The 14,366-nt window shown below is 36.9% G+C and overlaps 1 protein-coding gene across 1 annotated transcript in view; it reads left to right on the forward strand.

Annotated features, from left to right (window-relative positions):
- The window catches only part of chchd3.S (coiled-coil-helix-coiled-coil-helix domain containing 3 S homeolog), a 34,577-nt gene extending 26,182 nt beyond the window's left edge, over nucleotides 1–8,395 (forward strand). The window contains 3 exon segments of the mRNA NM_001085986.1: nucleotides 1,319–1,389; nucleotides 6,035–6,170; nucleotides 7,998–8,395. Of these exon segments, the coding sequence (NP_001079455.1) occupies nucleotides 1,319–1,389; nucleotides 6,035–6,170; nucleotides 7,998–8,021 (231 nt within the window). The 3' untranslated portion in view covers nucleotides 8,022–8,395.
- The last annotated feature ends 5,971 nt before the right edge of the window (nucleotides 8,396–14,366 follow it).

The raw sequence follows: 14,366 nt of genomic DNA on the forward strand, positions 1-14,366 counted from the left end.
AACTGTCACACTGGGACTTGGATTTCTTCTATTAAGTGCTATTCTCATGTGTATCAAGGAACTGTTATCTTGTGTAAGGGGGCTGTTATCTGTTTACCTTCTCATTGCTCTGTTGTTAGGCTGTTGGGAAAGGAAGGGGTGTGATATCACTCCACTGAACAGTTTGATGCCACATATGCGTAGGATTACCAAAGTATGTGGCATGTGGAGGCCCCATAAATAAAATAGTGAGTTGTAATTGTAGCCAGCATATTTACTGCATTTTATCTAGGGTAAAGTCACAAAAAAATTACCTCAGAAAACAATTTATTTTTGAAAAGTACATGTATTGCACTAAACTTAGTGGTTTTAAAAAAAGATATATATCTGAAAACTGCTTGAAAGATTGCATTTTACAGTATATTATCTATATTACAAAATAAAACTTTCTAAATAAAAATGCCTTTGATCTTCTGAATAGATTGATGTCGATTATGCAAAGGATTGCACAACTATAAAAACTATGGTCTGTGTAAACACCCCAGAATGTATGTTGTGCACATTCTATGGCATATATATATCTACCACTGCAAAAACATGCTTCCTATTTTGTGTGTGCTAAAAAATGCAAAAAATTAAGCCCACCCTCAGAAATCCAATATTTCTCTGAAGAACACATTGTGCAAAAATTGGTAAATATCTCTTACTCCAAACTACAAAGCAATGCTTAATTTTTTTTATAATTCTGTAAATCAGAAACTTGCATTTTACAGCATCATATGCTCTGCATATCTTTACATTCTTACCAAGGCCAAAAATCCTAAATATGAATGACAGGGGTCTGATGACCAGTATGCATTGGAATACCAAAGTATGTGCGGATCCTAATCTGAAAATATTGCATATGTTTTCTCTGGCTTCTGCAGAATTAGCACCCTGTATCTATATTATGCATCTTAACACTCCCTGACTATATGAAGACTGAAGAAAGCTAGATAATTTTACATGTACATGTCTCTTAAGAAACTGTGCAAAACGAACCACACAATACAGTGTTTGTAAAATGCATTCGTAATGACTCAACATTTAAATGAACCAGTGAAATCCTTTCATAAATTGTATATTAAACATTTAGTACTGAATCTGTGAATGGGTTCCAAAAACTTGAATCATAATCAAGAAAAGGTTCCCCAAATGCTAGACCTGTGTGATCTTGAAACATCCTTGTGCATCACTAGTGGCCCCTGATGCACTGCTTGAACCTCGGTTTGTAAATGTATTTTACTGATATGACTTGTCTTATGATGTATATAGATGTTATTTTTCTTTTGTTTTGCAGAGTGCCCAGTTTTACAAGGTTACCACTGAACAATACCAAAAAGCTGCCAGTGAGGTGGAGGCCAGATTCAAGTAAGGCTGTGTGGTTGGTTAAAAGCTCAGAGGAAAAATAGTAACTGCAGCAATCATTCATGAAATATTTACAATGTATTGCGGAGGGTTGTTTCCATGTACGTTACAACCTAATGGCAACAGCGTGCCACACTTTGAGAAGTGAAACTATACCCCTATGTCCCCAATATTGTAGCAGGATTGCACTGAATCCTTTACACCACACATAATGTCATTTGTATTCCATAAAATATTGAGAAAGAACATATTTATTGTCAACTGAAACAGAGTACTATAAAGTACTATAAAGTAACAGAGTATTCTAGATCAGTGCTTAATAATATACTAGTCTGGTTCCCCTTTAATAATATAGCAGTCTAGTTTCCCCATAAAACCCTCTTTGCTCACAATGCTGACAGGTCAGCGTGTTTTCTTTTAGTTTAACTTGATCAGCTACTAGTGGCAATTTCTAATTACTATTATTTGTATTACTTATTATTAACACATTTATAATGCACTGACATTACGCGACACTGTACAATAAATGGATGCATGCATTGAAAATAGAGATTTACATACAGTATAAAGCAACGAATAACTAATACAAAAGGTAAAGCAGGCCCTGCTAAAGGAACGTACAATTATTATCCACCATCCTGCAGTTGATGGTTAAAAAAAAATGTCTAATAGGCCTGCTGCATGAAGGCCATAGGCAATGCCCGAGCCCTCCAATTTGTGATGGTGTTCTTTTTTCTGCTTGCCAAGCTCCTGATTAAATTTGTGGACTGACTTTGGCCTTTCAGCTGCCTTTATTTGTTTATGCTTTTTTCAGCCTTACATAAGCCAGAACAAGATGTGAGAATCCATCACTTAGCACTGTGTAATTCTGTAATAAGGGCATGTGAAGGAACATATCTTTCCTGCAGCCATGTTACATCTATTGTCTGCTGATATGCTCTGTGCATGAGCACTTAGGGGCTTTCTCTTTAGCCTGATCTAGTAAGTGTTAATCTTCACAGATATTATATTAAGCTTTCCTCTGCTTACTCATGAAAAGCCTCATCAATTAACAACCCCTGCACTTCCCGCAGATAGTATACAATGCACAAAAAAATCTGTGATAACATACTCTTTGCTCATGGCATTTGTTTCTGAACTACACAGATTACATTAAAACAGCACTACAATAACATTCTTTGGTTCCCATTCTAATTCATGAATAATATTTCTAGAAGTTGCACTCTAACCAGTTTTATTAGATTATGAAGATGTCTACCTCCTTAATGAAAAGTTTACACAAGAAAAAAGAATGCAATTACTTAAAGAACATGGCTTTGGGTGAGGATTTTGGCTTTTGCAAACTAATTACTGTACATTTCCACATTTGTATTCGCCTTCCTTCCCATGCTAATTAAAGGGATGGTAACAAGAAATGCATCATCTGGCATGGTAAAAATTATATTCCCCCATAGCAATTAGTCGATGTGTAACTGCTTTATTATTATGTTATCATCACAGTAATTAAGGAGTAGATATTATTTCTCCTTTTTTCACCCTCTGCACTTTTTTAATTGGCATCTTGGCTATTTTTCACAGTACATAGCCTGCTTTGGTTAAAACCACAATCACTTAGTTGCTTTTGTTCATTTTGAACAAGTTTGCAGTCAGCTGCTCAGTATTGTTTTCCTTACTTAAGAAGCATTTATTAAACAGCTGATTTATTACATTTCTACAGATAACATCTCAAGTGTATTCACAATTGAGTTTTTTCCCAAATATTGGGAAGTTAATCAATGAAAAACTTCCCAAAAATGCAAATAGAAGCGTTTGAAACCTAAAATGTGCTTAGCTGCTATTGAAGAAGTCAGTGGAAAGGGAATCCTTAGTATTCACGGAAGTTTACATTTTATTTTTTCCTTATTTAGCACAGCCTGATATGGATTATTATGGTTAAATAATTTGAATGAGATAATACAATGTTTAAATATTTGTCCCATCAAATTACAAAAAATAATTTCTCAGCCTGATAAAACATAAAGGGGGAATGTAATAAAATCTCAAGCGTTACTTAAAATGGTGTTTTTGCAAATGTTTAGCACTACTCGCAATTAAAACATTGCACATTATCGCTAAGCAAATGTTAGCATTAACACCTGCTCTGGGTGTTCATTTTGCAAAAAAAAAACCCTTGCGATTGAGAAAATTCTATACCGCTAATGAAAACCCAGCATCCATACACACACCCCTCCCTACTCTCACATAAATTATCTATACATATACATATACTAACTATAGAGCTTAGTATCACAATAGCCTTTGATATTATGTCTGTCCAAAAAATCATCCAAGCCATTCTTAAAGGCATTAACAGAATCAGCCATCACAACATCACCCGACAGTACATTCCACAACCTCATTGTCCTCACTGTGAAGAACCACCTACGCTGCTTTAAATGAAAGTGCTTTTCTTCTAGTCTAAAGGGGTGATCCACTTTATGGGTAAAAATGCCCCCTGCTATTTGTCTCTAATGTCCTTGTAAAGTGTAATTATGTCCCCTTGCAAGCGCCTGGCCTTAACTTGTCCCTTCAGCACCCGCACTTGATGTAACCCAGTGCACTTCCTTATTTATAGACTTGTGCCAACCCTAGCCTGCTCAGACATCATGGAAGGGGAGGGGCATGCAGGCACATCTGTATAAAATTCCACGTATGGAGGTGGAAGCGGGACACTACAGGGTAAAGTTCAGCCCAAATCCGCCAATGAACATTGCGCGGAAGTTGGCCAGAACCCGCGCAAGCCACCCTGCACATGACTACTGTATAGCCATTAATGCTGAACTGGGCAAAAAGACTCATGTTTACATAGTACATAGGGATCCTTTAGAACTTAACACTTACATTTTAGTTTTATGCAGCTTATGACAGCTTTACTGTCAAGTACATGCTGCAGAGTTCTTTTATTTTTTTTATTATAGAGAAAATGAAAAAAAAATAGGATTATTTTTCTTAAAAAATGACTCTATGGAAGATGGCCTTTCCATAATTCTGAGCTTTCTGTATAACAGATTTCTGGATAAGCGATCCCATACAATGAAAAACTGAAAAACTAGTTATAATAGTAATGCATCTTTTGATCTATTTTTTTATTTAATACATACTTATATATGTTATACTTTTTTTTAACAATGGTTGTTTATATCACAACATGTGTACAAGGCAAAATCCTTGTTAACATATTAAAAACAAATAAATCTGTTTACATGAAAATCTATAACACAGTCTACATGAAGTATTTACAAGCAGAGGTTGCAATGGCTTCATGTTTGCTTGACTTGGTATCTGTTCCTATGTTTTATGGCTGTATGTCTGACAGTAATTGCTTCTGGAGTTTTCCCAACAGTGAAAACTGTGCATTAAGTGAGCATAACAAGTACCTTGGATCAATAACGAGGCCAGCACTTTCCTCTTGTATGCTAATCCAGGAAAATTCTTTGCTGGTGGAATTAGAATCATTATTGTTGAGGCCTCATCAATATCACATTTGAGTGCTGGAAATGGATATGGTGGCATATGATAAAACAATGAGTGCAGACAAGATATCCAGGGATTAAAATGGGTATTGACTGTGGAATGAAAAGGCTCATTTGATTTATTACATGCCAAGAGCCGTGATATGTGTGGGTCTCTGTTAATGTCACCTCTGGCATTTTATAAAACACACACCTTCCATGTTCTTCCTTAAATGTGTATGTTATGGGTTGACATAACCTTTCCATCAATATGCCACTAGCACTTTGCTCCGAGGGCATTGCTATACATAGTAAATGGAGTTAGAGGTAACTTAAAAACCAACAAACATTTTAAGATAAAATGAATAGACAGTTCATCAGTTATTTTTATTACATTACTAGCATTGGCTGTTTGTTTTCCTTTCACAGAAAAGCAGCAGCTGTGTACTAAATGCCTTCCTCTATTTTATGCAAGAATATGTGCAGTATATTAATTTCACCATTTGGTAAATACACTTTTAAAATCCCATAGGACTGAATAGAAAGTGGGTGTGTTTTTCTGTGGCAAGCTCTAATCTCATTTTCCCATTTTGATAAATCTGCATCATAAGGTATCAAATAATTGCTCTGTGAAATCTGTGTTGTTCTTAGCACTTCATCCAGGTTGTTACATCAGTCTATAAGTGCTTATTTGCCATTGCCATGAGCACTGTGTGAAGCACCTGTACATGTGGCAATGGCCAGTGAATGTGCCACATTTTAATCAGGTACAGCATTGTCACGCATAAAGGAGCGTAGTATGTAACACATCCTATAGACGGAAAGTAATTATAAGGTTCCCCAGTGCACCTTTTTCTACATGTGATCCTGTTTCTGCTGTCGGTAAAATCTGTTATCATTATAGTTTAAGGATTGCTCTGACTCATAGACAACCATCTAACCTAGTCACTTCTGGGCTAGTTAACCTTCCTCTTATGTTCTGTTTTCAAAATGATATGATGTATCCTGTGCTTAGCATGTAATAAGCATATTTAGACTGCAAACTCTAGTACTAAACAAATATATATGATTAAAGAAACCTGATCAGTTAAATAATCTTATTTTTGTGATTAAGGCAAAATTGATGATGCCTTTTTTTTTTTTTTTTAACCTTCTAGACGATACGAGGCTCATCCAGTGTGTGCTGACCTGCAGGCTAAAATTCTCCATTGCTATCAGCAGAACCCACAACAATCTCTTGGCTGCTCTTCATTGGCCAGCCAGTACATGCATTGTGTCAACAGTGCCAAACAGGTGAGTGTGAAGCTGCTGCAGAGCTTGGTTTGCTGGGAGGGAGAATGCTTATTTGCAACATGTTTTATTTAAAAATAATGCAGTGTTTAATTTTCTTTTAATTTTTATTGTAATGCTAAATTTTAAATGCGCGTGGAAGTTCCTTGCTGTGTAAGCAAGGTTTTCCTTCCCTTTTAACCTTTATCCCATCTTCCACCAGTATTTTGTCCCAACTCTTTTGTCCTTTTCATTTTATCTCACCACTTTGATCCCTTGTATTTATTTCCACCCCTACAACTCTTTTTGCCTAGCCTTCCCTGTGCCCTGCATTTGCCCCTTCTCTTTCTGTCTGTATTTTCCACCATCTCCTCCAGCTAAATTCACTGATGTACTTCTACTGCTGTCTTAAAGGAAAACTATACCCCCAAAATGAACACTTAAGCAACAGATAGTTCATATCATATTAAGTGGCATATTAAAGAATCTTACCAAACTGGAATATATATTTAAGTAAATATTGGCCTTTTACATCTCTTGCCTTGAGCCACCATTTTGTGATGGTCTGTGTGCTGCCTCAGAGATCACCTGACCAGAAATACTACAACTCTAACTGTAACAGGAAGAAGTGTTGAAGAAAAAGACACAACTCTGTCTGTTAATTGGCTCATGTGACCTAACAAGTATGGTTTGTTGGTATGTTTGTGAGTACAGTGAATCCTACGATCCCAGGGGGTGGCCCTTATTTTTTAAAATGGCAATTTTCTATTTATGATTACCCAATGGCACATACTACTAGAAAAGTATATTATTATGAAAATAGTTTATTTACATGAAGCAGGATTTTACATATGAGCTGTTTTATGCAATATCTTTCTATAGAGACCTACATTGTTTGGGGGGTATAGTTTTCCTTTAACAAATTTTTATATTTCATTATATACATATGTATTTTTATACACTTCTTTTAAATCTTCCACTTTTTCTATATTTTATAGTAAGCAACAAATATTAGACACAGATATACAGTCTATATTTAGTCTTTTGGGTTTACTGTGTTCTTTAATATGTTGCAGTCAGTAACTTATCATCAACTGCTCAGAGAATATGGCAGGAGTGGTAAGGTTTAAACCTCTTGGACAACAGTGATCAAACACCTTTAATTTTGCAATTGTACTGCAATATTGAAAAAGTTTAATGCTTGAGAACGTAAGGTACAAAGTTTGCTGGAAGGAAAAGAGAAAACATATTGTATACACACACTGGGGATCTGCATCTTGCCCCTTCGATAATCTTGTGAAATGAAAGTTTAGGAACTAACATCCCAAGAACGTTTAAAAACACGGAATTTGCTTAATCTTTAAGAGGTTAGTCCATGGTATCTTTTGCATGTAATTTCCTCTACTCTCCAAGGAAAAGTGCAGAAACCTCCTTTGATAGAGATAAGGAGTGCAAATCTTGTGTTTTGCGAAGAATCTTTAAATGTCAAATGTGATGCTAAAGCAAACCAGTTTCACCACCATGATGTGTATAGTACAATTGTGTATAGAGCTGGACAAGGACATTTCATTTTGGCACTATATTTCATAGCAAATTACTTTAACATAGTGGGAGATTAATTCATAACATACATATAATGATGTTTCACATTCATATAAAAGTGTTATTAGTTTTAGACGGTGCCTCTGTCTGATATTTTTTGCCTTTTTATTTTTGTCTGCTAAACCTTTAACAAAAAAATTAGGTGAGCCAGCCGAAAGGTGCATCAGTGCAAAGACTAATCAATGCATGAACAGGAAAAAGGTGCTCTGCTTACAATCCTCCTCTAAATTATCTGTTGTTTTCTTCCAGAGTCTGCTTGGGAGAGGAGGGTAGAAGTCCTGTTTGTGGAGAAAAAGCATCTTAACCCATTTTATTATACAGCCTCGGGAGACAACACAAAGTAATATAAAACATAACATGATCGTTTGCTTGTTTTGCAGTTATTCTTTATATCCACTTGGGTTACATTAAATTTATAAAGATTTCTATTGGACTCTCTTCCTATCATGTTAAGTGGCATGTGTCATGTTTTGTTAGACAAACCTTATCTATTGGCCTGTGTATTAAAATGCACTTGATGACTTTTATGTAATGCAACCTGATGTTATATTATCTTTCACTGTATTTAAATGTTGCATATTGACATCTGTGCCCTAGATTTTGTCTGTTTTAAGTCAGGATTCCTAATAAAAAATAATAAAAATATATTTTCTGATCAACTTTTTCACCTTCACCAAATGTGTTGTTACTTGTTCAGACTTTGAAACACTAAGGGGCCGATTCACTAAGCTCGAGTGAAGGATTCGAATGAAAAATACTTCGAATTTCGAAGTATTTTTTTGGTACTTCGACCATCGAATTGGTTAAATTCGTTCGAATTCGAACGAAATCGAACGAATCGAACGAAAAATCGTTCGACTATTCGACCATTCGATAGTCGAAGTACTTGCCCTTTAAAAAAAACTTCGACCCCCTACTTCGGCAGGTAAAACCTACCGAAGTCAATGTTAGCCTATGGGGAAGGTCCCCATAGGTTTGCTAATCTTTTTTTGATCAAAGGATTTTCCTTCGATCGTTGAATTAAAATCGTTCGAATCGTTCGATTCGAACGATTTAATCGTTCGATCGAACGAAAAATCCTTCGATCGATCGATCGCAGGATTAGCGCTAAATCCTACGACTTCGATATTCGAAGTCGAAGGATTTCAATTCGAGGGTCGAATTTCGAAGTATTTTTAACTTCGAAATTCGACCCTTAGTGAATCTGCCCCTTAGCTACATCAAGGATTACACAAAAAAGGTTTGCTGAAATGGGTAACAAAAAGGTGAGTTTTGCCTTTAATTTCTCCACAATAATTTTATAAACTGGAATATTCTAACAGGAACAGGCAAGCCAGTTGCTCCAATCCATTAGGCCAGCTCACATATTGGAGCTCACTTTCCACAGGAAAGCTGTCCTGTGGAAAATTACTTAATTCTAATGAGAGTGTTAGGAAGGTTTCTCTGAGCAGGGCACTGCATGAAGGTTACCTGTCTGTGTTTGGAACTACCAAGGAGCAGAGGGAGTCCAAGTGACTTGAGAGTCTGAAGTGACTGTGAAAGCCAAGGGGCTGAGCAATCCCCCAAAGAAGTATTGTGAGTACATGGGTGGACCCCCCTTATGTGTTTTGCTGGTAGTTCACAAGGCGCTCTTTTAGTGAAGAAACTCATCAGATGTATAAAGGTAGCGCCCAGTGTGCAGAAATTATTTTTATGGTTTATGTTTTGTATGCTGTAATGATCACCCCTGTGTTTAAAAAAAACTGCCTAAATGTGAAGAAAGTGTATGTTGTGGATCCTTCAAGCTTAATGGTGGAGGCTGTGGGCAAAAGTTGCTAGGAAAAGCAAATGCTTGAAAATTCAAAGCGACATGCATCATCTTAAAGGCAAGATTGATGGCTGACAACCGTGAAGTTGTAAAAAGTGTACTGTGAGCCTAAACTACCTATGTTGTGGCTTGCAGTAGCTGTAGGACGGTGTAAGTGCAGAAATGGGAAGAAAAGCAGAAAAGGTTCTTTGAAAGAAGTGTTTGCTAAATTTTGAACAAGAGAAAAGTTTGGGATGTCAAAGTTATGCTGCTGGAAAATGTTTACCACAAAGTGATGTGAGTTGCTAGAACAAACATGAACCCGCTGTTGGTGTTAAATATTGATGGGCGAATCTGTCCCGTTTCGCCAAACAATGTGCGAAATGGAAAAAATTCGCAAAACACATTGAATCAATGGGCGTCTAAATAATTTTGATGCGCGACAACTGTATTTTGGAAGTGTTTCCTTTCTCTTCTGAGGTAGTAGTTATTGCCATTCCCATAATACTGGAAGAGGTACAATGGGCAAAATCATCATCATCATGTGTGGTGGAACAAGCTTTTACTATATTTGAGATATTGTCTGATACACGTGGCAGGGCCAGATTACAAACTGGTGAAGTGGGTGATTGTTTCTATGACTTAGAGATCTTCAGCATCCAAGCACAGAGAAATCCTCTAGCCGTGGTTGCCAGGAAATGCAGCCTAGCGAGTTTTATTTTATTGCTAAAGCTTAGCCAGGATTAGCAGCGTTTAAACCATCCAGACAAGGAGTCAATCGAAAACATACTCCTGTGTTTTGTGCATCTCATTAATAACTTTAAGGGGCTGATTCACTAAGCTCGAGTGAAGGATTCGAATGAAAAATACTTCGAATTTCGAAGTATTTTTTGGGTACTTCGACCATTCGAATTGGTTAAATTCGTTCGAATTCGAACGAAATCGAACGAATCGAACGAAAAATCGTTCGACTATTCGACCATTCGATAGTCGAAGTACTTCCCCTTTAAAAAAAACTTCGACCCCCTACTTCGGCAGCTAAAAGCTACCGAAGTCAATGTTAGCCTATGGGGAAGGTCCCCATAGGCTTGCCTGTGATTTTTTGATCGAAGGATTTTCCTTCGATCGTTGGATTAAAATCCTTCGAATCGTTCGATTCGAAGGATTTAATCGTTCGATCGAACGGAAAATCCTTCGATCGATCGATCGCAGGATTAGCGCTAAATCCTTCGACTTCGATATTCGAAGTCGAAGGATTTCAATCCGAGGGTCGAATTTCGAAGTATTTTTAACTTCTATATATATATAAACTAACGCATGGTTTTTCCTTTACCATGCGTTAGTTTCCCTCTACCCTGTGTTAGTTTCCCCTGTTTGTTACCCACCCCCTGTCTTTCCAATACCCCCCATGCTCTGGCTTCTGGCACATATGAGGCATTCCTTGTGGTCTCTTAGACCCTATTTGCAGCTAGGTGGATGTACCCCCAATGATACACTTCCAGTCGTGCACATTACTCGGGAGGGTCACGTGTCTGAATGCCCCTGCGATCTCAAGGTGGATGACCGGACCCCTTGCCCAGTGCACTTCAGGTTACAGATGCTGGTTCTCTTTGAACATGTCCCCCAGGACCTACCATATTTAAACCTGGCTCTTTCACCATAACCTTTATTAAAAATAATGGTCTAGCCAAATTTAGGTTGAGCCATCTACTTTAACAGCATCACTTGGCATTACCGTTGGCTTGCTTTCTAGCCACTCGGACAGACTCCGCCTCAGCTCAGGAGCACGTATCATCAGCTCAGGAGCACGTACCATCGCCTCGCCACTTTCTGCCACTGCCGATACGTACCCATACCCACCCTTCCTTATGTTCCTTCCTTATGTGTACCTCCCCTCGCAATTATCATGAGCCTGCAGCACGATACACATTCATCTCCCTTTTATTCACAGCAGACTATTCCCCATTCAGTTCCGTACCTAATACCTGTAGATCGCTAGTTGTGATCCTGTTATCTATTACTTTGTGATTATTTTTCTCCTGTTAGAAATAAGTGAACTTTGATCCTTGAACTTGATCTCGTTGCTATCCTTCCAGGCCCTAGCGACGCTCACCTTCACATTGAGTTTACAGCCAGCCTGAACTACACCAGATCTATTGCTGATACCACACCCCTTACTTCATCTCCATAATGACCATTCCCGCGGACTCCACGCCTTGAATACAAGCGAAACCTCTCTGCTGTTTCCCCGACTGATATCCACGGTAGCTCTCAAACAGCCGCAGCACCACTGGATGCTCCACACCGCTGCGCACTCTAAGGCGCATCACGCTACCGATCTCCTGCCTCTGATCTGATGGATCTCATGGCCCACAACAAGGTACACCACGTTCCAGCACTTTTACGGCCGGACCAGTCGACAAATACAGGTAACCGCTGTGGAACCGCCATTACATCTGTCACTACTTGACATTTCCCTCCATGATGACCCACCTGGCGATCAATGCGTTAACTAACAGACATCACACAATGTTTCTTTCCCTCAAGCGTAGATACAACTTTGTATCGCTTTATACATCTACTTTGTCAAGGGACTTGTATCTCTATTATGAACTCATATATTTTTATGTTGCATTGACTTTGAGTAACGAACTACCGATATTGTCTAAATTTCACTATTTGTGTCAAGTCAGCGTTGGAGCTCTTATTAATCTCTGTATATATTAATGTTAACATGTACTTTTTCTGCAATTACTGCTTGCCTTGATATGTATATATTATTAACCTCCCCTTTTTTCTTTGATGGTTTCACTTCACCTTACTCCCACGCCCCTTTTGTTGCATACTGTTTATCCACTTAACATTCCTGACCTATGACATCACTTTCCCTCCCTTCACTTTCCCTCCCTATTTATATATATATATATATTATATATATTTATATATATATATATATATTTATATATATATATATTTATATATATATATATTTATATATATATATATATATATATATATATATTTATATATATATATATATTTATATATATATATATTTATATATATATATATTTAAATATATATATAAATATTTATATATATATATATTTATATATATATATATATTTTATATATATATATTTATATTTATATATATATATACATTTTTTTATCTAAAGTACAAAATAGTCCGAAAAGAATGGTAATCACTACTCAGTATAATTCAGCTACATCTGTTATTAAAAACATTGTTAATAAAAACTGGTCGATTTTAGCCAGTGATAATAGCTTGCCAGATACTGTAAAACAAAAACCTTTGTGGGGTTTCAAAAGAGGGAAGAACCTCAAAGATATTTTGATGCCCACAGACCCCTTAGAATGCTATAATGTGACCCCCTTACGTTTGGCGCCACTTAAAAATGGATGCTACAGATGTGCAGGTTGTACAACCTGTAGGAACATGATTACAGGTAAATATTTTTATCATCCACACACTGGCAGGCAGATAGAAATCAGACATCGCATAACGTGCACTACTACGCATGTAGTTTATATTATAATATGCCCATGCGGACTGACCTATGTAGGTAAAACCCAAAACACTATCCGGGAACGCATGGGAAATCATAGATCATCCCTAAGGGCAGCTTTTGAGAAAGGACACACCGATATCCCCCTATACAAACACTATCTAGAAAAAGGTCATGGTCCTCCAACTTTCCGATTTATGGGTATAGACACTATCCCCATTCCAAGAAGAGGAGGCGACCGTGGTCGCCTATTATTACAAAAGGAAACATTTTGGATTAAGAAACTTAATACCGTTTCCCCTAAGGGTCTAAATGAATACTGTTCCTATGTATCCTTTTTAGACGAACGCTGAATTTGTTTTTATCTGTTAAATTTAAATAGTGAATTTTATACATTTTGGATATTTTTATGTTTTTACCCCTAGGTGGCAGCACTGATCACCGTCCCAATGAGGATCATGGGACTTGTTGGCTTGAAATTGGACACTTTCTGGTAGGGGTGGCTTGTGTGGGGGGAGTGCACATATGTGGCTATAAATGTGTGGGATAAACCAGTTGTATGTATCTTGATAAAGGCCCCATTGAGGGTCGAAACGTCGATCTAAATAAAGCTTATATTTTTTCTTCAGATAAGAGTCCCTTGCGTGCAACAGCTTTTCTTCTACAGATTTTATATATATTTTTATATATATATTTATATATATATATATATTTATATATATATATATATTTATATATATATATATATATTTATATATATATATATATTTATATATATATATATATTTATATATATATATATATTATATATATATATTTATATATATTTATATATATATATTTTTATATATATATTTTTATATATATATATACACACACACACATTTTTTATGTGACCATTAAAGCTCAAGAAGCTACAGCACTGCTGTGAAATGTCCTGTTTTTTGCCCTTTTCTCTCTTGCTTTTCTCAGGATCCAGTGCTGCTCTAATGCTGGACCTGTGCATCGACATTCTCTCCGTGAATGGTCTGATCGTTTTACCGCAGTAAATGAGCCCACAGGGACACTTTACATTGTAGACCACCATAGCGGTATCGCAGGTCATTCGTTGCCTGATTTTATACCGCTTCCCTGTGTGTGGATGGGTAAAATATGTGCCCTGTATTAAGGAACTACACAGTACGCAACCCATGCATTTATATACACCCGGACGCTGTGTAAGAAAATGTTGGGTATTGGATCTTTGGTATTTACTCACAGGGTCAGAGGGACTTAATATTTCCTTCAGATTGCTACCCCTTC

This window comes from Xenopus laevis, chromosome 3S (assembly GCF_017654675.1).
Source record: "Xenopus laevis strain J_2021 chromosome 3S, Xenopus_laevis_v10.1, whole genome shotgun sequence".
NCBI lineage: Eukaryota > Metazoa > Chordata > Amphibia > Anura > Pipidae > Xenopus > Xenopus laevis.